The sequence below is a fragment of the Ciconia boyciana genome, chromosome 1, assembly GCF_034638445.1.
Source record: "Ciconia boyciana chromosome 1, ASM3463844v1, whole genome shotgun sequence".
NCBI classification, from domain to species: Eukaryota; Metazoa; Chordata; class Aves; order Ciconiiformes; family Ciconiidae; genus Ciconia; species Ciconia boyciana.
This window is the reverse complement of record NC_132934.1, coordinates 53,715,084-53,742,637: the sequence shown is the minus strand read 5'-3', so window position 1 is coordinate 53,742,637 and position 27,554 is coordinate 53,715,084. Positions and strand designations below refer to the sequence as shown.

Sequence of the window (27,554 nt, the reverse complement as noted above, 5' to 3'; positions counted from 1 at the left end):
TGCTTTTATATGATAATATAATTTTGAGGAGTGCTTTGGGGACCCAGGGATGCTATGCAGCAGTTTTTCCTCTATCAAAGTACAGTAGCTGCCAGTGAGAAAAGAATAGACAGATACCTATATCCAGGTGTTCTTTGTTAACTCCTATTTATATTACGCAATCTCCTTAAATCACTGCCCTACTGTTCTTTGCACTAGTCATGTAGTGAAGGAAATTGTCCCAAAAGTCTTAATTTTAGAAACCTTAAAAGAGTGGTCAAACATGCAGAAAAGTTAGAATATCAGCAGAAATCTTGGCTTCCCCCCGCCATCCTCAAACTAAGGGATTGTTTTTTTTCTTGTTGTTTTTTCCTCTGTTGTGGTTTTGCAAGGCAAGTTATTCCTTGAGACAGCTGAGAAAATAACCCAAATTTACTGGTAACAGCTAACGCTTCCCTTTAAGCATCAAAATATAGTGAAATATAAATAAATCCAGAGTAGAGAGTTTATTAATTTCTAGGTAGTAGTCAGAGCATTTCAGGGATAAGAGTAGCACAGAAAAATGTTTGTGGAGCAAGTGGATTATGAAGACAGGCACAATTAACACAATATGATAATAAAGTCCAGGAGATAGGGCAGGTTGAATCATGAAAAATCTAAAATTGAGGACAAAGCTTTTTAGTAGGGTTTTTCTGGCCTAAGAGAGGGTAAATGGAGGAATTCAGAAGGGGTGGTATAAAGCCAGAACTAGACAGGGAAGTAATATTAGCTGTTGTGTTTTGAATGAGCTTCCAATGGGACAAGATTTCAGAACTGTAAGCCTTAAATTAAGAGCCTTCCTAGGTTGTATGATAAATTTAGGTTACAAACATTGTAATGTAAGTTAGGAGATTCTTGGATTTATTCAGTTGCTGGGAATAAGGTTTTGCATTTGGTTTGTTCCCATTCTGTTCACCCCCCTGTTAGTATGCATTATTTATAATGTGTGTTATAGTTCTGCTATTTAAATATAGACTTCATTTAAAGGAGGATTGGGGTGTCTCATTCCCTTAATTCCCAGCTCCTTTTGTAAGGGTCCCACCTCAAGTACAAAGAATACAATAATAGCATACAATTTTACTATGATCTGATGTGTTGCAAATTATATTAGAATATATCTTTTTAGAAAACTTGTTTTACTAGATCTACTGAAGATTCATACACACACACAGTGTATACACACTCATATGTGTATATATTATATATGTATATATTTTTTCAGATTTTGTTTTAAAGATGCAGCACAAAATTCCATCAATTTTGCAGCACAAAAATATCATGAATTTTAGTGGACTAGTTTCAAATATTTTCCATTAAATTTTCTGAACTTACTGAACCATTTAGAAAACTTGGGAGTTAAGTATGTCACTGAAAGAACAACCATATAAGAAAAAAACCCAGATGAGTACACATTAAATCATGCCCTTTTCGAAATCCAGTTTTTGAAAATGTGTGTGATAGATAAATAATACTCAGGGATCAAGAATTCTGTAATCTAATATTTGACTGGGAAGGTCTGTTAAAATTCACAAAATTTAAAAATGTAAATGAACAAATTTTTAAAAAGATAATTTTGGTACGTTACAAAAGCTTACGGGAAAATTGTCATGGTAAGAAATGTTTTATGCATATTTTGGAAAAAGTTCTCAAGTGATTTTTTTTCTTTATTATTATTATTATTTTTTTTGGTTCAATTGGTTTTTTGTTCTTCATGTGTCATCTGTTTACTTTGTTACCTCTTAGGTCTCCAATTTTTTGTTTTGTTTTGTTTTTCAAGTCCTTGGATAAAGTTGTAATGGAAATGAGCACGTGTGAAGAACCACGTGCCCCTAATGGACCCTCTCCTATAGCAACTGCATCTGGGCAGAGGTCAGTGATGATACTTAAGTGTAATTGATCCAAAAAAGTTTAAATGACTCATTTTGAATTGGTATAAAACAGTTAGATCCCCTGCAAATTTCCAGAAGTATATAGGGTTGCAGCTTGCCATTTCCATCTCTCCAAAATTTTGTTTTATTACTTGTGGGTGGAGTTACATATGTATAGCGATATGGAACTGGAAAGAACATCTGAACTATGTATGGAGCTTCCTAGGCATGTTTCATATGGGTGCATCAAAAATTTACCAAGTTTAGTATTAAGTTTTTTGAAAATTAAAGATATCTTGCCTTCAACCTATTTGGAATAGATATATAATGTTGGGGTAGGTTTTTGTAAAATTTTTATTTTTCCTTTGTTTGGTCTAAAAAACAGTATTAAGGGCTATTTGTTAGTGTGATGTTTTAAAGTTCTATTTCCTTTATTGTATCAGTCAAATCTTACTGAAAGATTTCATGCACCCTGTATAGCCCAAAAGTCAAGTAATTTGGTGGGACAATATAGCATTACATCAGTGATTTCCACACCCCCCACCATCCAATCATTTCCTTTTTATGGACCCAAAACATTTTTCAGTGGACACAGGGACCTATATACAGAGAAACAAATTTGATGATACAATTGCTTTTCTTATTTTAACTTCTGCATAGTATGTAGAAGTAGTCCATGGGCCTCTACATCTCCTAGGGTACGGCTTCAAAATCATTGCCATAGAGATTCTGTGTAGGATGAAAGTTATAAAAAGGAAAAGGAATGACAAACCACATAAACTGTACTTTTAAAACAAGCAGAAAAAAAACCCCAAAGGCAAAACATTTTAGATCTTAAAAGAATGTTTAAAATACAATTTTTCATTCACTAAACTAAAACATTCAGAACGCATAAGATTTTTATTAAAAAATTAATTGCAACTGCTTTATCTTTTTTAATACTGGAATGCATGTTGATTTGGTATAGAAACGTAACCACCATTTAGGATGCCTTTCTTTTATAGAATGAAACAAAGTAAATACTTTATACTGTTTTGCATATATGAAAGATACTAGTTTTAATGGGTGGAATAACTTAGCTTATAGAGGTAGATACTAACCAGATTGGAATTGTCAAATCATTTGACATGAATTAGTGCTTACGTATACATAAATAAGAGTAACATTTCTATGTAATGCTGTAGACTGTTATCCTTTTTTTTAATATACATTTATGTATGTATCAAGTATTTATCATGGGAAAATTGCATTAATTGTTATGCTTCATGGAGATTGATCTTGGTCCAAAATATGTTCTTTAATGACTGTTTTGAGATTAGGATCATAGGGTGGAAATTATTGTAAACTAGATCAAGTATATTTAACAAAAATTCATAATGGGAGAATACATTAGGAACTTATTTTCTGGTTTGTTTCATGTTGTACTTCAGCTGTTTAATTTTGTGCCCTTTCATTAGGTGTGTATTTAATATGTTGGCATTTCACTTTTTAGTGAATATGGCTTTGCTGAAAAAGTGGTAGAAGGCATCTCGGTTTCTGTGAACTCCATTATAATAAGGATTGGCGCAAAAGCCTTTAATGCTTCGTTTGAACTTTCCCAGCTGAGAATATATAGTGTAAATGCAAACTGGGAACATGCTGACCTCAGATTTACCAGAATACAAGAAGCTCAACGTGGAGAGGTAAATACTACCTTTGCTAACTTTTTTCCTTGTTTTTGTGGTAGAGGAGGAGGAAGTTGAATTGCAACCTTATACGGTCTAGGAAACATGCCATTACTGGGAATGGAGACATTCTGTGCTCAGTAATTTCAGCTGTCTTCTAGGAACACAAGGATGTAAAAATGGTGGATGTGAGTCAGATCAAATGTCATGTCTCTAGCAGTGGCCAAAGGGGTTGCTTAGGGGAGAATGAAAACCAGGGCAAGCATATGTGCTGTTCCCCTTTTACGTTCTCCAAGCTTGTTACCATTTTAAAATGCAAACTAGACCAGACTTGAAGAGTACTGAAGAAAGAAGAATGATATATTAAATGTGGAAGGATAACGTGTTGTGCTAATTTTTATTATTATTTTTATTATTTTTAAAGCTTTAACTGGTTATTTATTTGCTTGTGAGGGTTTGCCTAATAAGAATTTTTTTTTTCTTTAAGCAGTTTTAACAGAATTCTAGTAAAATTCCTATGCAAGAATTGAATACTTTTCTTGGAATAACTAAATTATATGTATACAAAAAAGTAATACCAGTAAAGTGCATTCTTTTCTACTGCCTGGGAGAACTTAACATGGAAATCCTAGATTGACGTATGCCATTGTTCTGCTTTCTCCCATGTAATCAAACTAAAATGCATACTGAGTGCAAGGTTGATTCTAAATATTGTATGTTGTATTGAGACTTATTTTAGCATGCATCTGGCCTTGGATAAATAGGTGTTTCAAATTTTGCCCATGTTTGCCCATTTAGAGACGATTATTCTGGAACAAACAGAGTTTACTCAGAGTTAAGGAGTCTGGTAGTTGCTGTTTATGTAGGGAAAGAAACCCCAAGAGTATGTTAGTTAATACCACAAAAATAACAAGTGAAAACTATTTTTCTGACAGTTTGTCTTTCCTGCAACTTATCTATATGCTAATGCTCATGTGTTAATGAAGTCTAAAGAGGAACAATTAAAGTTTGACTAGATGGAATTTTGTATTGCCATATTTTTTGATTTTGTGCTTTTTAGGAAGAATTTGATTCTGAATAGTCACCCCATATGCAACAGAGGTTTCCTTGGGGAGTGTTCCTTTTAGTGCAATGAATTCTGGAAACACAAATTTCTAGAAACTGTAGTGGATGATTTGTTAGCAGTAAATTGCATGAAAAGGTGAAAAAACCAAAACTGACACTGTACTATAAAGATAACTTGTGCTAAACTACATTTTAGGGGAGTAAGCTTTTAGCTTTGCACTGTAGCACTGTACTAGTCTTACCGTAGTAAGGAATCTCCTTAGAATTTTTTTAGAAGCTTCCATTCACGCTGCATCTCCTGGATGAGGAGTGTAGGTACTCTGCTTTTCTTCAAATAGTATTTTTCAGGCTGCTTTGCACTGTGCCTTTCCATCTTGTTCACTTCATTGTGTGTGCCTCCTTCCCAGACACATCAGGTATGTTTTACTTAAGTCTGTGCTTATATTCGCAGGACATAAGCTGTACCGGTTTCAAATTGACAGGGGGAGAATGACAGCTGAAAAATAAGACACATACCAAACAAACTCTTCCCTCTTCCACTTTCCCTATGTCTGATCTTTTTTTTTCTTCAGAGAGTAATGTAGGAAGGAGTTTTGGGGAAACTAGAATTAACGTTTTTTCCTCTTGATGTCCTGTTCATTTGATGTTCTCCATGCTGTTGCTGCTGGACAATCACTCATTTTCTGATATTTGATTTTCAATATCCAGCTGTACTTACTGCTCTTGTGTCATTATTCTAAAATTTGCCTGCTGTGGCTTCTGGAAATCTGTGTAATGGATTCAAAGCTTGTGGGGTCTATATGGCATACAATGTATTCAATGTTTAACTTTCTCTTTTAATTGAAGTAAAGCACTCCAAAAACCTCTCCCATCCTGTAGCTTTTCTTCCCTCCCCCCTCTTTTCCTATATACTAGCATTTAGTATTTTGAAACTAAACTACACAATCTTTTTTTCCTCTACCAAAAGCAACCTAGTACGCAGTAATTGTGACCATTATTTTCTTCTGAATATTTTAAATGCTGCTTGTTACTTCTGCCTGCTTGGAACTAGCTTAACACTTCTGTGACATTCTGGAGGTAGAGAGAAGGATCAGGGCTTTACTTCCTGACACCTGTAAGTGGAATAACAAGTGACTTGTATTTGTTCTGTTCATACAGCTCTGCATGAAGGATACATGTGAGTGTGTGTATGTACAGATATATACATACACATGTGCACATGCTTAGGCGCACGTAAGCTGTCATATTGCATGAAGGTGTTTTTATCTTTTTTTTCTCTCTTTAAAGGTTTTGACTTTTAAAGAAATCAACTGGCAGATGATCAGAATAGAAGCAGATGCAATCCAGAGTTCTAAGCATGAAATCATGAGTGCTCCAGTTCGACTGATTACTAACCAATCAAAAATTAGGGTCACGCTTAAAAGAAGGGTAACTTGAAAAGTTTGAAATCTTTTATTATTTTATGAATTCATTTTTAACTCATGCTCTTAATGCATACGTGCACATAGTAAAGGTTTTTAATTTAGGCCATATAAAATGTAGAATTCCCTGAATGAAATTTTTAATAACACATAATCGGTAAGACTGTATAGTTTACAAGGAGTATTGCAGGCAGAATTTGAAGGTGAAGACCTTGCACAGGTCCTACTAATGAAATCATTTGATCTGCAGAGCTTTGTTTATGATGATGCATGTTGTCTTACCTCTCTAGTTTCAGGCAATATTTACATTACTTACATTTAGAGAAATACATCTGTTTAATATCCAATGCATGCCAAACAAATGAAAAGTGAAGCATAAATATACTATATCTTAAGTACTTTTTAATTGAGAGGAATACAATTTAAAATAAAAAATTTTTTTTATTTATATGGAAGAAATTTGCTTTTTGGGAAGGGTGGTATTGCGTTCCACTTTTTTTTTCCCCCCTCTTCTATTTAATATAAGAAATGTAAGTATTTAATGGACCCATTTGACTTGTTTACATTTTTATTCTACAGTTAAAGGATTGTAATGTAGTGGCATCAAAACTGGTTCTGATTCTGGATGATCTGTTATGGGTTTTGACTGATTCCCAGTTGAAAGCCATGGTGCAGTATGCCAAATCTCTTAGTGAAGCCATAGAGAAATCAACAGAACAGAGAAAAAGCTTGGCTTCTGAAACAGCACAGGTATGATAATTGATTGTCTCACTGTATCATTATCAGAAGTTCTAAAATACAACACAGTGTGGTTAGTTGTGTTAATTTATTTTAGAGACTGTTCAGTTACTCATTTTCATTCAGCTGTATCTTAAATTACATTGGGAATTAATCACAGTAGTATAAAATAGACTTTATTTTACAAGATTTTGTGTATTGATTTAATTTCAGGAAAGAAAAAAGTTGTATTTCTTTATCCATGTACAGAGTATTTAGACTTCTGTATTTACTTAACAGTTGGTTAACTGTTTAGTAAATTTGCTCTCCAGATATTTTCTGGTTATGAATTTAAAAAAAAAAAAAAAAAAGACATGCTAAGGTAACCTTAATGTGTGGATAGATATGCTTTTCTATAATGATTTAAAATGCTTGTCCACTTTGCTTTCATGGTACTGGAAAATTAGCTTTTAGTAAGAGTTTTCCTTCATGCCGCTCTCTTGTTGGAATAGATAGTGAAAAATAATTCTACTTCTAACATATTTCTGCTGGCATAGATGTGATATTGATGCTGCATGTAAGATAGTCTTATGTAAATCTTGGTCTTCTTTCAGCACGTACAGCAGACTAGGCTAGCTGGGCTTTGTGGGTGTTGGGGGGAGGGACCTCTTCTTGTCTGTGAAGAAGCAGCACAAATACACTGATAAAAGATAGTACTTTAAAAATAAAACATAATTTATTACTAAGAGTGATTGAGTAACGTCATTTGTATAGAATCTCTTACAATAAAGCTAGTGTACTGTAACGGAGAGTTCAGTTCTTGTGGTGGTCCTGATGACTTACGATGTGATTTGATGGTTTAGCTACAGTAATCAATGGTTAGCTGTTACTGAGCAGGGAGGTCCTGATTCTTCAATTCCCTGTACTTGCATCTCACCAATTCCCTGGTACTGGCACCAGTTCACGTTTGACCCTGTTGTGATGTAGTTTGGGGAACTAAACTGGCAGAAATGAGCCTAACAAAAAATTGATAGTTTTCTGAACAGGTTGCAATGAAAGTTAGAAAAATACCAGCGCTGCAAGTGACGGGGTGTAAAGAAGTGTGTGGGAAGAGGAGAATGGGGGATGCACTGGCATTGCCTCTTTGTGACACCTAGCCATTATCTCAACTTAGCTTTATTCTAAAACAGCACACTTAAATCTTAGTAATGATCCAAGGTGAATGCATATGGTGCAGATTTTTCCTTATTTCAAAGGCCTGTTTTGAGTAAGTAAAAGGGGATAGTTATGCTTGAAAGGAAGGATAAACTTTATAAATCAATATGACTAAATATTTTTTCAGAGCTCTGCCCCTGCACCCAGCTCTCAGCAGGTGAAGGCGCACCAGACAACAGCAGCACCTGATCAAAACGATGCAATAGTAAAATTGTTTAATGATTTTGATGTTAAGGAAACTTCTCATCACTTAGTAATTTCTCATTTGGACCTACATATATGTGATGATATCCATTCTAAAGAAAAAGGTAACTTTTTTTTTTTAAAAGTAACATGCCTGTGAACCATCATTATCTTTAGAAGACATTTTGAGGAATACAATAATGTTAATCAATAGTCTTTCTTTGTTTTAGAGGAATATCAGAATTGTCTTCACTGTCTGTAGATACATTTAAAATTAGCTAGATGGCTCTATCAGGACAACACTTCATTATTAAATGTAATTCTTTTAGAATAAATGCAATAAAAACTGCTAAGAATGCTAGTGGCTTCGGTGCTTTTCCTGTCTTCTAGAAACTGATTCTGTCCAGTCTGATTGTTATTGCCCTTTTTTTCTTTTATATTATAAGTTAACTGAGTTATGAAGAATGCAGTGGCAACATTACTGTGGCATGAAAGGGTCACTATCCAATCTGCTTCTGTAATACTCTTATAAAATACAGACTAATAAAAGAGCAGTCCTCTTTGTGTTACTAATTTAGAATTTGGTATGCTCTGCAGCACATAGAAAGAATGGAACAAGTGTTCTGTGGCCTTATAATTTTGTGTGTAATACTTGTACTTTTTTTTTTTTTAAATGAAAGGCTACTGCATATAGCCATATTTAGAATCAGAAAAAAAGACGACAAATGACACTTCTTTCATGCCTTTTAAAGATGATCAGAAGAAAATACCCTATCAGTGTATATCCAAGGAGCTGGCTAGTCACTGAAAAATTTATAGAGGCATACAAGGTCTGCTGAAGAAAAGAGTTTGAAAAAATTAGGTTTTAGTGAATGTGTTTCCTTGATTAGGAAAAACACACTTGCAGAGTATAAGGTTCACTGGCTAGAGATATATTTCCTTACATGCTGTGTTTCAACTGCAGTTGGGATTTATCATTCTTTGTGAGATCTCTTTATTTTTGTCCATGAAGTTTAAATTTGGCAGTGGAAAAATCAGAACAAAGGACTCTCAGAAGACTTCTTCACTGCGATAATATTTGTCAAATAAAATAAAACAAATTATATTTACAATATTCGTGAAAGTAAATGTTGACTTTGAATGACTGATCATAATCATATATTCAGTGTGAAAAGTTTTGTTTCAGAAAAACTGCAGTAATTATGTGTTCAAAGAATTGTCTTTACTTTTTAATAGCATTTAAAACAATATGCAATTTGTTAGTAGTGACTGAGTACAGAACACTGAGTTCTACAAGCTGATCTTTAAAAACCAGTGAAGACTACCTGACTGAAAATTTTGAGGGAAGATAATGAGGTTGTAAGGAGAGCCAGTAAAGGGGAGGAAGAAGTAGCTATTAGGTGTTTAAAGGAATGTAGCAACCTGAGAACTAACGCTAAATACAATGTCTGCAGAGCTGAGCATTGTTTTATTTCACAGACTTGAATAGACGTGTTACAGGAGGGGCCATGCAGCTTTCCTTCAGCTATTTAACAGTGGACTATTATCCATTTCACAAAGCAGGTATGAGAGTGAGTGTTTTGTGAATTACCTGTGAATGTCACCATCTTGCTTGAATACTAAAAAATTTGTTTGCGTGTGTGTATATGTATACAGCTTGGATAGTAATGTTCTAAGCATTTGAAATACACACCTTTTTGTTTCCTTCTATATGCAAAAACAAACAACAAAAGCAACAACCTGGGAACCAATTTAATTTCTGTGAATGAGCTATTTTAGGCCAAATACTTCTGCTTTTCACCATTCTGTTTGGTCAACAAAATGGTGTTTATGCATTTCTGACATGAAAAGAATTGTGTGTTGACAGAGGAAGGCAGTATGGCAGATTGATAACTCACTAATTGGATATTTGCAAGAGTCAATCTGCTAGATTGTTTTCCATATAGACGTCGATCATTTTACATCCATTTCCAAGCAATGTTTTGTTTTTTATTTTGCTAAACAAGAATCCCAGTGTGTAGAGGTTCAATTGTATAGCCTTTTATTAAGGAATTGTTAATAAGCAGATGTTAGCAATTTCCAAAGAAGTGTTTCTTACAAATCATTTCTAGTAAACATGTTTTTCAGAAATCTAAAAAATTTAGAAGAGCTAAAATAATTTTGCTGTTGAATTTGAGATCAAAGGCAATCCAGTACAGTGGAGGGGCTTTTAGTTGGTGGTGGGGGTGTGTGCTTTGTTTTGCTTTTTACTAACACAGACCAGTCATTTTGGAGTGATTATCCACATATGTTAAAGATGTGAATTAGCCGTAGCTTGCCTCATGTCCTTCTTGTCACTCGTGGTTGCAGATGGAATCCTGTAATGTAAATCTATTTCATTCATAAGTAGTAAGTATAGTTTTTTCCCCTTAGAAGATGTAATTTAGCATAGGTCAGATAAACATACACAGAACAGAATATGCTTAAGAAAAACAGTATTCTTTCTTTGCTATAGATTGGCCTAATATGGTTTGAAATTTGTGATATTGGTTTCCTGTCCTATAAAAGTGGGACCTTAGGTTACAGAGGTTTAACACACGCCTGTCTTGTGACCCGGCTATGTTTTTCATTTACTGTCACTTCTGATTCCTACTATGCCAAAGTGAGGGTCTGTGGATCTATCTATGATATCTGTGAGCTCTCCTCAGAGAAAATATAGAGAACCAGGGAAATAAGTAGATTGTTTCTTTTGGAAGGATTCTTAGCCAGATTGAACCATGCACTGTAGGCTCTTGGATGGGCATGTTAGAAGCTCACTGAGAATGCTTTTAGGTAATGGCTACATGGGACATAACTCCCACTACATGAAACCAGAGATGGAAAAGATCATCTGCAGAGCGAAGGTGGTGCCTCTAAAGGTAGTGTTCTCCTGCAGTCTTAAATAGTGTTCTGTACAAGTATGTTTAAGTAAAAGAAATCCAGGTCTCACTAATAAGCTATTACAAAAAAACTGCCAGAGGTGGTGGTGTTTGATCCAATAGGGTGTATATATGGAGGGGGAGGGAACATGCCAGAAAGTTTGTGGTTTTTTTTTTTTTTTTTCTTTTCCCCCACTTTAAGAGGTTGTCATCTTCTCACTGTTTTAGAAGAGTGTGTCAATTCTATGGGCAAGCTATTGTCACAGAGGGGAGCATCCCTTTACTCAAAGCAAATGGAGTGCATATTAATCTTGGAAGTTTGAAGGGGAGTTCTCTAGCCATGTAGGTATCATGCCTCTATATACCGCTGTATCAGGCTATCACCTGACATGCAGAGCATTCCCACCCTGAAGCCAAGGCTCTGCAATAATGCATACTGAAGGACAACACCGTATTAGTGCTCTATAACAGTGGGCAAGGAGGAAACAGCTATATAGTTCTGTGACTGTTACCAGACTGTCTTCTGGTTTTGTCCCTCTCTGGCCTATGGAATATTTAGAAATAGCTCTTTTGATATAGTGGAAATTGCGATTGGAAATTGCAATTAATCCTTCAGGAAAAAGCCCTCAACAATTAATTATTTTGCAGATTGGGTTCCTGGGGGGTGGTGGTGTTTGGTTTTGTAACAGACTCCACCCAGAAAGACTCTAAAGGGAGTCTGAGACATAATTTCGGTAGGGTGAAGTTCTAACCCATTGAAAATCAAGCCTTCCAACAATAGCGTTTCATAGTACTTAAAAAAATTAAGCAGGTTGTGTGTCCATTGACTGTGATAACCCTAATATAAGCCAGACTTATCGGATGTCGTAAACCTGTCTGTACGGCAATCCATCGCTTTACTAGTCCTCCCAGACCAGCTCTCACAGAAGCTTTTATCCAGATCCATTATCTGTGCAGCTGATGTGTTGCTGAATGATGATCAGAGAAAGCTGCTGCTTTGCCATCATGCAGGACATTTTGCAGCACAGGAAATTCTTGATCAAGCTGAGATATTGAGGCAATATGAGAAATTGGAAAGCATTTTCTTCCTGGGCAACCAGCAATAAATTCAGATGGTAGCAACATCAGTGCCAGCTCCACTAAAATATTGTTTTCTTGTTACAATCTGGCCTGCTCTTCACTTTTCACAGATGAATGTGGCAATGGCATCTCCATATATAGAATTGTAGAATAGTTGAGGATGGAAGGCACCTCTGGAGATTGTCTAGTCCAGCCCTTCTGATTAAAGTGGTGTCAATTTAAGATAGCTTTCCAGGATTGTGTCCAGTTAGGTTTTGAATAGCTCCAAGGGTGGAGACTCCACAGCCTCTCTGGGCAACCTAGTTCAGTGTTTAACCATCTTCACAGTAGAAAAGCACTTTTTTTTTTTTAAATGTTTAAGTGGTATTTCTTATATTTCACTCTGTGCTTACTGCCTCTTGTCCTGTCACTGAGCACCACTGAGAAGAATCTGTCTCCCTCATCTTTACTGCCCCCGTCAGTCATTTATACATATTGGTAAGATCCCTCTGAACCTTCTCTTCTCCACACTAAATGATCCCAGCTATCTCAGCCTTTCCTTGAAAGGTGTTCCAGTCCTTTAAGTATCTTTGTGACCATTTGCTAGACTCACTCCAGTAAGTCCATGGCCACCTCATACTGGGGAGCCCAGAACTGGACCCAGCACTCCAGATGTAGGCTCACCAATGTTGAGCAAAGGGCATGGATCCACTTCCCTTGACCTGCTGGCAGTGCTTTTCCTAAGCAGCCCAAGGTGCTGCTGACTTCCTTTGCATCAAGGACACATTGCTGGTTCATATTGAACTTACTGTCTCAGGTTTTGTTTTTTTCCTGCAAAGCTGCTTCCCAGCTGGTCAGCCTCTAGCCTGTACTCCAGATGCTGGACTTGGATTTCCCTTTGAAGTTCATGAGATTACTGTTGGGTCACTTTTCTAGCCTTTTGAGATCCCTCTGAATGGTAGCACAACCACCTGCTGTATCAACCGCTCCTTCCAGTTTTGTACCATCCGCAAAGCTGTTGAGGGTGCACTCTGTCCCATCATCCAGGTTATTAATGAAGATATATTGGCCCTGGGGGTATACCACAGATTACTGTCTCCAGCTGGACTTCATGCTGCTGATCCCAACCCTTGAAGACTAACAGTTTAGCCAGTTTCCAGTCCACCTCACTGTGTACTTAGCTAGTCAGTAGTTCATCATTTTGTCACTGAGCATGGTACAGGCAGTGTTGAAAGCCTTGGTAAAGTTGAGGTAAACAACATCCACTGCTCTCCCCTCATCCATCAAGCCAGTCATCTCTTACTAGAAGGCTGTAAAGTTCACTAGGCATGATTTCTTCATCATAAATCCATGCATGTGTACTCCAAATCACCCTCCTGTCCTTAATGTATTTTGAAATGGTTTCCAGGATTATTTGCTCTGTTGCCCTCTGTTACCTTCCTCCATTACCTTCTTTGAGGTGAGGCTGACCGGCCTCTTTTCATCCTCCTTCTTGAAGATAGGAATGACATTCGCTTTCTTCCAGTCCTCAGGAACCTTTCCTGATCGCTATTCAATGATAACCTTTCAAAGATAATTCAGAGTGGCCTCCCCATGACATTGGTCAGCTCTCTCAGCGTTTGGTTGCATCTCATCAGGATCCCATGTACTGGTGCATGTCTGATCTGTTTAAATGTTCCTAAGTTAATGCTCCTCTGCTGAGGGGAACGTTTCTTTGCTCCAGGCTTTCCCAAAGGTCTCAAGGACTTGGGAATTCTGAAGGCAAGTGTTACCAGTGAAGACTGAGGCAAAGAAGGCATTGAGTACCTCAGCCTTCTCCATGTTGTTTGTCGCCAGGTCCCCTGTCCCATTCAGCAGTAAGCTCAAGCTTTCCCTACTCTTCCTTTTGCTGGTGACACACCTGTAGAAGACTTTCTTCTTGTCCTTAATGTTCCTCATTAGATTCAGCTCCAGATAGGCTTTGCATTCCTAACACCATCCCCCATATTCTTTTTGGGTAACCTGGTGCTGTTTCCACATCTTGTACTCTTCCTTTTTATCTTTGAATTGAGTCAGGAGCTCCTGGTTCATCCACACAGGCCTCCTTCCATGTTTGCTAGATTTTCCTGCTTTTCAGGGTGGACTGTTCTTTGGCTTGGAGGTGATTCTTGAACATCAGCCAGCTCTCCTGGACCCCTCTTCTGGCCAGGGTTATATCCCACAAGATTCTTTCAAGCAGGCCAGAGGCTGCTCTCCTGAAGTCGTGGGTTGTTATTCAGCTTTGTGCCTTGTTCCTTCACCTCAGAATACTGAACTCCACCATATCATGGTCACTGCAGCCAAGGCTGCCCCTGACCTTCACATCTCTGATCAGTTCTTCCTTTTTTGTAAGAATCGGGTCCAGCAGAGCATGTGCTCTCTTTGGCTCCTTGATTACCTGTGTTAGGAGGTGGTCATAGATGCACTTTCAGAAACTGCATGGATTGCTTTGTGTCTTGCTGTGTTGTCCCTCCAGTAGATACTGGGGTGGCTAAAGTTCCTAATGAGGACAAGGGTCTGTAAACATGATACTTCTTCCAGTTGCCTGAAGAAGGCCTCATCATCTTCCTAATCAGATGGTCTGTAGCAGACATCCACTGCAACATCATCCATGTTGGTCTGCCCTCTAATCCCGACCTGTAAGCGCTCAGCCGGCTGATCATCCATCCCAAGGCAGAGCTCCCTGTGTTCCCACTGATCTCCCTGAAGGGGCAACTCACCCTCCTTGCCTTCTTGGCCTGTGCTTCCCAAAGAGCCTGTGCCAATCCTTTGCAGCATTTCAGCTGTGTGTGCTATCTCACTGTGTCTCTGTGATCCCAGTGAGATCGTAGCCCTGCAACTGCATGCAGATCTCTAATTCCTCCTGCTCCCGCATGTTCCTCATGCTGCATGTGTTAGTGTGCAAGCACTTCAGTGACGCACCTGCCCATACTGACTTCCCAGAAGGGGTATGAGAGCCTTCTATATAATGCTGCTGTCCTGTAGGTACTTCAGAGTTTGTGCTAAGCTTGGGGTGACCCCACTTCAGCCGTGTTTTGGAGAATCCCAGCTTCATGGACTTGAATTTAATGTATCTTTGCCCTCTTGCTCTCTTTCTGTTTTCTTCCCTATTCCTTTCCCTTCTTCCTTAGCTAGAAAAACGGGAATAATCATCAAAAGGCTGTGAGGCAGGAGGGTGGGGAAAATTGTCATCTCTTGTGATAGGCCCCTCCCTTAAAGTTTCTTCTATGTTGAAATCTTTGCATTTAGACTTGAAATCACAATTTTTTTCCCAAAGCGTTTTCCTGTTTTAATAGCAACCATACCTACTCAACCCCAGTGTAAGTATCCAAAACTTCATTAAGTCCCAAATAAACTAAGTGTTCACATGCTGGTATTTAAAGTGATGTACTACTTGCCAGAAGTTATTTGTATTGCATCCTTATTATAGAACAGGTTAGTAGACTGTCTTTACAGGGACTGTTTGCAGATATCTCAATTTCCTTCAGAGGTTTAAATGCTTGACTAACAGAAACATGTTAGGAATAAAAGAATTTCCACTGGGCTTGATTTTTAAGGTTGTGTGTGCTGCAGCACTGATTGAACTTACCTTCTTGTTTGTGTGCCATAAAGGTGCTAGAGAGCCAAGACAAAAAGAGTACATTTCTGGAAAGGGACCAGGAACTTCTTAGGACACAGTTCTGGCAGGAAAGATAAGCTTGGAAAAAGTGAGCATGAGAACATTGTTCTGTTACTTGCTCTCACTTCCCCCCCACCCCCCCAATGAAACATTTTTTTGCATGCTCTCACATATGACATTGATGTGTCATCAAATTTCTCTGAACTGGAAATATTCAGTGATGTTTTGAGCATTAGTTAGTGGTGTTAAAAGGCAGGTGTCAATATTATATTGCTTTCTGAGTGATTTTGTGAAGCAGTGAGACTTGTTTTTATGTAATATACAACTTCTGTTTTAATGTCTGTTATAACTTCTGTTGTTCTATAGTTACAGCATGCAATGAGATTATATTTTGAAGAAGAATTGTGAAATAGTAGAAACTTGTTATCCAGTTGGAAGTAAACTTTCAAATGAGTTAATATTTCCCCCATCTCTCTTACTTGCAGGAGACAGCTGCAACCACTGGATGCATTATAGTGATGCCACTAAAACCAGAAGTGGATGGGCTAAAGAATTATTAAATGAATTCAAAAGCAATGTTGAATTGCTTAAGCAGGCTGTGAAGGACCAGGTCATAGATTCTCCTCCCAAATCACCACCTGCTGTATCTCCTCAGAACCTACAAACAGGTATTTTGTTTGCATCACTAATGCTATAATTCCATGAAATGTTAAAACTATTCTAAAAAAGACTGTTCTTTTCAATGATTCCGTCACTATTCTTTCCTACAGGCAAGGAACAGATACCGAAAGGAACATCTAGGGCTTCCTCTGTATCTTCCCAACAACCAAAGGGCAAACTGATGTCTAGTCCTATTGTGGTTAGACTTGCAGATTTCAATATATATCAGGTACATTTCTTCAAGTTAGTAAAACTGGGGCTACTTCGCCCTTGACTGTTACGTAACTATGGTTTTTAAGGGACGATTCCGAAGCCCATTGAAATTAACACAAGTCTTTCCATTAATTATTGGATTAGACCTTTATGGGCCTGCTTCTGCTTTGTTAAAATTGGTGGATATTTTTTTATCAACTTTATATTAGATGATACTCTATCACAATTATATTTTGGATTCAAGTTCTACTGTTCCCCAAATCCTGACATTTGGAATTTCATCTTTTCATTGTGCTATGTTAGGTATCCAATATTTTAATGTGTGGTTTTGTATTTCATGCTTTTCTTATTGTTATCTTTTTCAAAGTACATGGATTTTTTTTTTAAATATTAAATTAAGAGTTTTAAATTTTTTTTTCTCCAGCCCCTCCCTCCCCCAGTGATATTTTGAGTAGACACTTTAACCGTTCTTTTTTTTTTTCCTTTTTTTTTTCTCCCCACCCCCACTTGTTTGAGTGAGTAGTTTTAGTTGCTGGTTGTGGTCTAGATTCACTCTTTGGTGCAGACAGGAGGCAACTGGAATAGCGAAGGAGTATATCTCTAAGGCAGAATGGTAGTGATATGGGAGGATCTATTCTAAATTTCAGGTTCTAACAAAAATGCTTAGTGTGTGCCCTTAGTCATTGTGACTTCTACTTGCTCTTGTTCCAATTTTCAATGCTTTTTTGCCACGTCACTTCTGGTAGAGTGGGAGGTTGCAGCTTGCTGCCAGGAGCATTCATCTGGGTTTGAAGTGGTTTTATAATATCATTTTGTACTGTCAGTGTTTTCATTTGCCTTCTACTCTTCAGATGCTTGTCTCCTCCTCCTCCCTACACAAATACATTTCCAATTTTTTTTGTCATTATTTCTATACAATTTACAAAAAGCTATTTTTCTAAATAGATCTGTTAGTACTCGAGTTTTTGTGTGTTAATACAGAGATGTTTGCAGCTTGAAAACAGCTACACAGAGTGAAGCAGGCTTATAAAGGTTATATATTCATTATTTCCAGTGAAACTAATACAAGTAGACATCATCATATATTGAATATTAGTAAGTTGGCTAATTTCAAACTAGCAGGCTGGCCTACTAAGTGTTGGATGAGAGAGATTTGTTTTGACAACATACTTTTTAAACTAGGGTGCATTCCAAGAAATTTAAGGTCAAATATATATCAAAAGGTGATCTCTTTCTTGTTTCATAATTTACATTGGAAGAAAACAGAAATGGAGGATTACTGTTCCATAGCGTCTTGATTCTCCTGTGAAGTAGACCTGCGGGCATAGCCAAGCATACGTATCTCTGCCAGGTGCATGCTGAACACCTTGCTTAGTGGTATACAGTCGAGAGTTGGCCCATGTACTGGAATCTGTCCTTATGACAGTACAAGGACTTCCTAACACTTGTGTTACAAACTTATCTAGCTTATCTACCCCTTATCATCTAGATATGGGATCCTTTTGGACAGACGGTATGCAAATATACCATGTCCTAGCATAATTGCTTATATAGGAGCTGTAGTGTTTGCAATAAAGATATCAGATCATTCTAGGCTTCTACTGAACGCCTTTGAAAGTGACCTGCTGCCTCCTGCCTCGCATGAAGGAAGGGCATCTGGTACCGTTAATACTATATAGTTTTCTTGTGAAACTGTTCTGTGCGGATTGCTTCTACCACAAGGCAACTAGGTGTTTCTCATTGTCAGCACTTTGTGTAGTTGGGGATCTACATCTAAGAGCAGTGGAATGTTACCCTACTGGGGCAATACCTTGCAACTACAAATGCTTAATGATTCGTAAAAATGTAATGTATTAATGAAATTAATCTTTTATCTTTTACAGGTTTCAACAGCGGACCAGTGTCGTTCTTCCCCTAAAGCTCTGATCTCTTGCAATAAAAAGTCACTTTATCTTCCACCAGAAATGCCAGCTATTCATTTTGAATTCACTGAATATTACTACCCTGATGGAAAGGACTTTCCTAGTAAGACTTTTCTTTTTTTGTACCGAACCATAAATTTTGTGTGTTGCTTTCACTTTTATGAAGCTTAATACTGATTCCAGGTTGACAACTGGAAATAGGTAATGGCTTTCTAAAATGGAAAGAACACACACTGCTCCATTTCCACAGTGCTTGCTCCTGGCAAACTCCTATAAATACTGGTTTTTATAAACATGGTTTTTAAGCCTGAAAACACTCACAGCATTTTTACTGACACTTAAATTATTCATTCACCAACATACATGTATTGTTTCTGCAGTTCCACTGTCTGGCTATATAAAAGAACTCAATGGCTACATAAAAGAACTCAAAGTGTTGCAGTAGAATCTAAGATGCAACGAAGACCTGCTGGAGTTATTTTTATTAATGTGTTATGGGGCTGGCCCTGTTTTATATGCAGAAATGTCAGTGGATTTCTTGGGCATGGGACTTGAGGACAGCAAATCTCCTTGGTCCTGCCCTTCCTCTGTAATGAGGACATTCTCCCCCTCTCCTCAGACTTCATTCTATTCTAATATTAGCTTTTACATTCAAAAATTCAGTTACTTTCTTGGAGTGAGAGAAAGAAGCATCACTTTAGGTATCCCCTAGCAATTTATTCTTCCCTGGGACTAAAGGAGTGGGTTTCCCTTTGTTCTCTGATGTAAAATACTGGTGAAAATGTAAGGCTGCACTCATTTTTTAAAAACAAACAAACAAAACACAAAAACAACCAACCCCTAAACATTTTACTTATTCTCATGATTTTGTTTTGTTTTCTCTTTTAGTTCCATGTCCAAATTTGTATGGCCAGCTGAATGCTTTACAGTTCACCCTGGATGAGAGAAGTATTCTTTGGCTAAATCAGTTTGTGTTGGATTTGAAACAGAGTCTTATTCAGTTCATGGCCATGTACAAGTTAAATGACAATTCAAAATCAGATGAACATGTTGATGTTAGAGTTGATGGACTAATGTTAAAGGTATGCTGTCATTGAGGAGGGGTTTTGTGCTTCCTTGGAAGAAAATACTTTTTCTCTTATTCTGAAAAGCTGTTAGCAAAGCAGCTTAAGGAATAAATGGACAAATAAATGAACAAACAACCCACGCAATAAGCAATGCTGCTCTGGAAAACTATGCAGAATATGATGAAGACAGACATCTGTCTCCCATACTACTTCATCTGCGTCCTAGGGGTATTTGTGTTTTTTATTGAAGACCAGAATGAGAGTATTAACAAATTATTTCACTGTGTTCAATGAAGTTGATGTACCAGAACAAAAAAAATTGAGCACTGAAGTAAAAATAACTAGAAAAAAATTCATATTTGTGCTCTATATTAATGCAAGGGCCCTCCCTTGTTCCTCTGGTTGTAGTATATCAAAACTCTTTCATCTTGGTAGTGAATGCCTGGAGTAAAGAAAGCAGTTCATCTGAAGGTTTATTTCCTTCTTCAAAACCCATTCTCACCGTTTTCTGTTTCACGCTGGCCCTTGGCTGTAGTTCAGGTGCACAAGTTCTCTATATGTTTATTCCAGAGGAGTGGTGCTTGTTAATGCAGCTGAACATCAGATTTTTGCTTCTCTTATTGTCATCGTCTTCAGAGAAGGATTATCGAGCAGACAATCCCCCCATCCCCCTTCCCCCCCCCCTAGTTTGCATTGGGCATTGGTTTCCAAGGTTCAGAGGTGAACAAAAATAATTAGTCTTTTCTATGGTGCCCACAGGAGAGGTTTCAAGGGTTCTAAAAAGTCAGTGTATGGAGAGATTATTAGCTTCCTAAGGCTCTTGGTGCATATTTAATGGAACTTTAAAAGGACATGGTTTGTATTCAATTAAAACAATTATTGAGAGCTAACAACCAGGCAACTACAAATACAGACTGATCTAATACTCAATTATTGTACGTGAATATCCCAGTAAACTAAGAGAAGGTAAAAATAAAAGTGTTCTTAAATCCCTCAAACCTTGATTCGTATTAATTATTTAATCCCTGTATTAACTGCATTATTTTTATTCTAGCAAATTATGAATCTTTTATTATTGGTGTGTTTGGTGTTTACATATCATAATAGTTAATTAATATGTAGTTACATATTTGGTTATTTTGTTCTGAGTCCTTTTATTTACATGAAGAAGCTTCATCACTCCCATCTTTTAAGTGTCTTTAGCATGACATTTTTACTCCGATCTTTCTAGATTCAGCATGGAGATGTTGTGACAGAAGGTAGTGTTACTGATACTAGCAAAACTAGTGTGGCCAAGGTCCATGTTAACAACATCAGGTACAGGATTTGGCATAAAATATATATTTCCTTCGAAACTTGCACTAAAGATATGCAAGTTAAATTAAATCCAGTACACTGAACTATTTTGTTGGTTTTTAGGAGTCAGAGTATATTTTTATTTTTAAGATGAAAAGAATTTATTATGATTATCAGATAATGGTCACAAAATACCTATTCTGTATTCTGCAATGTTAAGAATATTAGCTGTGTTAGCATATTTAATTGTTTCCTTGTATCTTAACACAGAAATAAAATACTGTAGTACTCAGTGTAGTGAAAAACCCTATTTCATAAATCAGATTATAAAACAGAGAATTATAATTTGGAGTTCAAAGTTGTAAATACTTGGAACACTTGAAGAAACTTTCTGCCAAGCTGTTCCTGAGTTGAAGAAATGAGACACTTCAGCCTAATATAGCTGACCTAAATCTAAATCCTTCAGATAAGAAAAGCCTGAGACCCTTATATTTTTGTACAAACATTAGTTTTAGATGCCACAGCATCCTTCTTAAAAATGAGAGGAAACAAATGATAATTTGTGAGCCCGACTTATCCCTGTTCTGTGTTAGTACACTTGAGTTCTCATAAAATTATAATTATATTCCTTTATTTCAGCTGTCATGGCTATTAATTTGTTTCTTTAATTGTATACCTTCTTAATCTACATACTTCTAACTAGACAAAATATATTTCTCTCTTGCAGTTCATCATCCCATCTGAAAACAAACCTGAAATTCATAAAGATCAACCTCGTGCACTTTCCATTCAAAGTTCAGAGATGATTGCTACGAATACAAGATACTCGCCAAACTGCAGACACTCTGATTTAGAAGCTTTGTTTCAGAACTTCAAAGACTGTGAATTTTTCAGTAGAACTTTCACCACTTTTCCGAAGTCCCAGAAGAATTTTAATCTTTTGCATCCAATCTTCCAGAGACATGCTCATGAACAAGATACTAAAATGCATGATGTTTATAAAGGTTATATCATCCCAAAATTGAATAAATATGCATTAAAGACATCTGCAGCTACTGATGTTTGGGCCTTGCATTTTTCCCAGTTTTGGATAGATTATGAAGGAACGAAAAGTGGGAAAGGCCGACCAATAAGCTTTGTGGACTCATTCCCACTTTCACTTTGGATTTGCCAGCCAGTAAGATTTGCAAAATCACAAAAAGAGCTTTTATCACATAATCAGACAGCTTTGAACATTCCGAAAAGTGAATCTAGTGATCTTGCTAATAGACTGCAACGTAAAAAACTTCTAAAGGAATATTACAGCAGTGAGACAGAACCCTTGACCAATGGCATTCAAATGTCAGACACTTCAGGTGTGCTTTCTGAAAGCTCTTCTTCTGATGCAGATGTACATGTTCTTGTCCATGTTCAAAAACATGTAAGCGTGCAGATCAATCATTACCAGTATCTTTTTTTGCTGTTTCTCCATGAATCTCTTGTATTGCTCCTGGAAAACTTAAGGAATGATGTAGAAGCAGTGACAGGAAAACCTGCAAAGCAAACAGATGTCTGCATTGGGATTCTACTGAAAAGTGCAGAACTAGCCTTACTACTCCATCCAGTGACTCAGGGAAACCCTTGTAAGTCTCCAGTTGTAGAAGGAAGTCCCATGGCATCAGAACTCTCCCCTTTGGGAAATGGGAAAGCTCTTACTTCAGAGAGTAAATTAGTTGGCAATAAGATAGCGCAAGCTGGTATTACTAATTTTGATTATGTAAATGACTGCAAGCCTCTGAATGCTGAAGTTAATAAAGGAATTTTAATAGATCCTCTTTTGTTTAAATCAGACAGTAATACAGATTTTCAGAAAGGAGCGTCATTTTCAGATGATGCATCAGATAAAGGTTTGGGAGATACGAGTGAAGGAGGAAGCAGTGGACTTTTTAGTAGAAGTGATTCAGAGGAGGTCTGTGGACCTCTAAGCGAGAAAAGTAGCTTGCATCCTAGGGATTCAGTGTCTGTTTTAAATGAGAGAGAAGATTCTACTGAATTTTTCATTGATAAAGAGGATGACAAAAACATATTCTCAAATAAGTTAAACGAACAGGAAGGCACAACTGAAGGCTGTCTTAACCAAGTCACTAACTTGGAAACAGAAACTGCCCTAGAATCTGAAGAGCTTGAAATCAACAAAGAGAAAGTGACTTCAGTTAGAATGTCTGCATCCCAGTCTTCATCAAGGTATAGAAAATTTAATACTAAATCAATTTTCCTACTATTTGAAAATATTTATCGATCTTGTTGGCCACATACTTTTAGTAATGGTCAACAGAAGTGAACATCTAGTAGATGAAAATTTTAAAAGTATATAAAGATACAAGATATGCAATATCCAGCATTCAATGAAAGCTAAAATGAACTGTCAGTTAATTGATTTAAACAATTTACTTTCAGTTTAAATGTTATGAGATATGTATTGAGAAAAATATTGACACAAATATCTACAGGAATGCATGTTGTTTCTATGCTTATCTCTTTTTCCTGCCAAAGGATTATTGAATAATCAGATTTTTTCTTTTATATCTTCCCTTTAGAGCAATTTTTTAAAGTAACTTCCATGTAATTCCTTTAATTTAAAATAACAATTTCCTAATATCTTTATATTTAAAAAGTGCAAAGCCTAAGGAACGCTGCCTGTCCAACCTCCCTGCATTCTCCGTTTCTTACAAGAATATGAAGAGAAGTCCATCACAAGTCTCTCTGGATACCATCTCTATTGATAGTATGATGCTAGAGGATCATTTGATAGAGAGTGATGGAAGTGATAGCCAAAGCTTTCTGGAGAAAGGTAAGTAGGTTTAACAAAAAGACTTTTAAGCAATACATGAAAATGTTGTTTTTTACTAAAATAATACTCAAGAGGATTGTAGTGCAGCAAATCCTGGATACTTTACAGCACTATTTCTGTTAGCTTCTCCAGTCAATAATATCAAGTATATTCACAGCACATCATTTCAAGGGAAAGCAATAAGGTGTGCTACTTAAGTAGTGCTACTTAATTAAACACTACTTAATTTTCTTCTCTTGAGGAGAGTAAAAGCATTGTAGTGCTATGTTGCAACTCTGAATTAAGCAGAACTGTTCCCCACGTTGCTTAAAAGCTGTTGCTTTGGCTGTAAGTGTTTACAGGTTTGTACCCTGAATCAGTGTTATGCTTGAAGTGGTAAAGAAGCTTTAATTTTAAAAGTAGATGAAAAAGAAACAGATTTTCCCTAATATTCACCATGCTAATTACCAGGCAGATAGATTTGGTGGTTTCCTTACAGCTTGTTCCTTAAGGAACAGTTCCTAGCTATTGACTGTCTAACTGCAGGTGTTTGTCCCATTTTTGCTTATCTGTGCATGAGTGTTTGCCCCTCATCCGAGGGAGAAATTCAGGCATATGGTAGTTACTTCTATGTAGTCTGTAGTATTGTGGACTTACGCAATTGTAATGATCTAGTAGCTCTCTGGCAAAACTGATTAAAGAACTTTCTAATGTCAGGAAATATGATAAGAATACTTTATTGGTACCTCTTTTCTGATAAATTCTACTTTGAATAAAGAATGACAATATTTTTTCTGTATGATTTCATTTCAGTCTAGAGCAATAATGAGACGAATGCTTCACTTGCAAACCTGTTATATATTTGGATTGTAGGAGTATTCCTGCATGTGCTTATGTGGGAGTATGCCATAAAATACATTTTCCATTTTAAGTAACCTTTATATGTCTTTTTAGCTTGTTAAACAATATTTAACTGCAGATTAAGTCTGCGTGCTTTCTAGTTGTCAAGGAAACACTACCATGATTACTCTAACGAAATATATATAGCTTATTTCTCTAAACATAAAACCACAAACACTTGCTCTAAAGGCGTGTGCAATGTTTTAGATATATGGCTTGGCATCTTTAACCTTTTTTCCTGCTGGATAGGTTTTATATTTGATTTAGAAGACTAGAAAAGGCCCTTCACAATTTTTTAAACAATGCATGTAGAGTGCCATTTTGGTTTTGTCACTATACCCTTCCTTACTTGCATAGCATCTGGAACTTTGAACTCTCTGTAAGAGGAATGGATTTGGCAGTTCCATCATAAATATTTGTTTAATAAGCTGTTCAACTCATCTTAAAAAATGAGTTAATGTATGCATACAGTAACAGACACTGATTTTATTCTTAATGCAGGAGTGATTCAGGTTATGCTATGCTAACTTTGCGTTTTTTCTGATGTATATACGGAAGGTATTACAGCCACAAACTATCAAAGCCCATCAGAAAATGCCCATGAAGGAGGCACAGTGATTGAAAATTGTGATGGGTCATCTCCAGATGCCATGAGCGCTGCTTCAGAGAATGCCCATGAGACTAGTGAAGAAATGGTAATATTATTGAATTCCATTAGAATACCTGCTTAAGTAAATTAAACCTTAAAATAGAGCTAAAATGAATGGTTTTAGAGGTGATTTTGTTAGTGCATTTGTAATGCACTTTTGTTAGTGCATTATGTAAACCTATAGATGTGGGACACTTGTATTAAGTACAAATGAAGATTATAATCCAAATTACACTGAGCATTCTCTGTCCTTGTTATCTCCTGTATAGCCACTGTTGATAAATGACAGTAGCCACTAAAAAATGTCGGAAAACATTTCTGCTTTAGTATGTAGCAATGTTTTGTAATATCATCATGTTCTCTTATGCTCTGTTGAATACGATATTTAAAATGAGCTTTTTAACATCATCAAGTATAGATAAAAGAAAGCACCATAACTCTGACATCTCTCATATGGAGATGGTTCCTTAGCACTGGTAGCATCCTGTAGTATTTGCAAATAGGAGCGTAACAACTGCCCTACCGGGTCAGATCAGAGATGCCTCTTGTCCAGGATTATGTCAGGACAATGCTCAATATTTAGAGAAGTTTGTAAGAATAATGCATGTAGAGAGAGATTCCATCCCTGAGACACCATGCAGGGTCCAGATTTTTCCATCTGCCTGTCTACTTATTCCTTGCTAATCCTTACCCTAATCAATGCTGCTTCAATTATACTCTTGTATCAGTTAAGGTCATGAACTGGAAACCTAAGAATATATGGGCCCAAAGACAGTGAATTTTCTGAAATCTGTCGTGTGCTTGCTGATGGATTTTCCTTTTTAGTAATGTTAGTCATGTAATCCTACATTTGCTTTAAAATATTTGTGGATCACCTTCATTTTAAAAGTAATGAAAAAAAGCAGCTCACTTAAATGATTGGTTCCTTTTAAATAAATTTTCAATCAACTGTGCATATAGGTAATATGGAAAAACCAGAATTCATTCAGATTATTATGCAAATGCATGTAGAATGCGTGTAGAATATAACTAAAAAGTCATTAGAAAAATGAGCCCAAAATAGTAATAAAGATGATGGGTATGTATCTTCTGATACCAAAGCTGACTTTTGAAACTGGCTGCTAATTTTTTTTTTGAAAGACGCTGCAATCCATTAAATACAGAAAAAGGGCTGACTACTATGCAGATAGCCAGTTCAGTAGCCTATCCTGGTTCTTTAACCTGGTCTGATTCAGCACCACAAATGCTTGGTTGTGCTTATGATATGCATGAAGTTGAATGCAGCCTTAGAAAATTTCAGGTGTCACATAGGTCACATGCTTCTTTGTCAGAGTCTGTCAGGGGAAAGTCTGTCTTGCTTTCATGGCTCTTCTGGCCGATTCTGGATTGGTATTAGTGGGTTATAAATAAAAGCGTCTGTCTCTTGGACAGACAGTCGAGCAACCAGCAGACAGTCAAGCCAATGGGTACAAAAAGAAAAGAAGAAGAAATGAGAAAACTTTGTGCTTTTCTGTGAGCAAGGGTTATGGATACAAAGATTATTTTCCTTTTGTGGGGGAAAAGGTTTAGACAGAACTTAAAAAAAACAGTAGCCACTGTAAATTCAATTTATAATCTCATATTGTTTTATCTTGATTTTGTTGACAGATGTCTGTTGTGGTTTTCCAAATATTTGGCGTTAATGGTGAAATTGACATCAGAGGTGAAGACACAGAAATATGCCTACAGGTCAACCAAGTGATACCAAATCAATTGGGAAATATCAGTGTTCGACACTATCTTTGCAACAGAACTGTTGGTAAGAACTAACAATGAGATCTCAGTGTTGTGAAACTGGAGTTGGAAACATTTATTCTAAGTAAATAAAACCACTGTATTAGCCTTAAAGCATAGAAACAGTTTTATGTTAGTACAATAGCATCCTTTTTATGCTGGTTTAGAATATCTACTCTGATTTCTTTCCGAATTGTCATACATTAAAAGGGAAGGAAATAAAAATGGAACCATTCCTGATAGTGCAGGTAAAAAAATGCATTGCATTGAATTCTGGTCATTAGTTTGCTTTTTTAAAATCAAATAAGTTGCATTACATTATGTTATTGTTTTATGAAGATGGAACTTGCTTACTGCTCTAATGATACTTTGCTTAAATGTACCTTGGTTTGAAGGGCTGTTTCTTTTCTTCAAGATCTATTTCTCTAGAATAAATTAACACCCACAGTTTAAACAGATTTATAATCTGTGGTTTAAGAAAAGTTAAAAATCGACTCTGTGTCAGGAAAGATGAGCTGCAA

The 27,554-nt window shown here is 36.6% G+C and overlaps 1 protein-coding gene across 7 annotated transcripts in view; it reads left to right on the top strand.

Moving 5' to 3' along the window:
* Nucleotides 1-27,554, top strand: part of BLTP3B (bridge-like lipid transfer protein family member 3B) — a 63,560-nt gene that overhangs the window by 20,387 nt on the left and 15,619 nt on the right. For 4 of the 7 annotated variants that reach the window (XM_072866077.1, XM_072866086.1, XM_072866067.1 and 1 more), the window contains 14 exons: nucleotides 1,796-1,887; nucleotides 3,379-3,568; nucleotides 5,903-6,043; nucleotides 6,616-6,786; nucleotides 8,096-8,276; nucleotides 9,631-9,714; nucleotides 16,230-16,412; nucleotides 16,515-16,633; nucleotides 18,501-18,642; nucleotides 19,428-19,621; nucleotides 21,630-23,125; nucleotides 23,557-23,732; nucleotides 25,170-25,306; nucleotides 26,908-27,058. In XM_072866077.1, the coding sequence (XP_072722178.1) occupies nucleotides 1,796-1,887; nucleotides 3,379-3,568; nucleotides 5,903-6,043; nucleotides 6,616-6,786; nucleotides 8,096-8,276; nucleotides 9,631-9,714; nucleotides 16,230-16,412; nucleotides 16,515-16,633; nucleotides 18,501-18,642; nucleotides 19,428-19,621; nucleotides 21,630-23,125; nucleotides 23,557-23,732; nucleotides 25,170-25,306; nucleotides 26,908-27,058 (3,457 nt within the window). Of the gene's footprint in view, nucleotides 1-1,761; nucleotides 1,888-3,378; nucleotides 3,569-5,902; nucleotides 6,044-6,615; nucleotides 6,787-8,095; nucleotides 8,277-9,630; nucleotides 9,715-16,229; nucleotides 16,413-16,514; nucleotides 16,634-18,500; nucleotides 18,643-19,427; nucleotides 19,622-21,629; nucleotides 23,126-23,556; nucleotides 23,733-25,169; nucleotides 25,307-26,907; nucleotides 27,059-27,554 lie in introns of all 7 variants that reach the window. The other 3 variants (XR_012043197.1, XR_012043198.1, XM_072866096.1) reach the window with 2 other exon arrangements.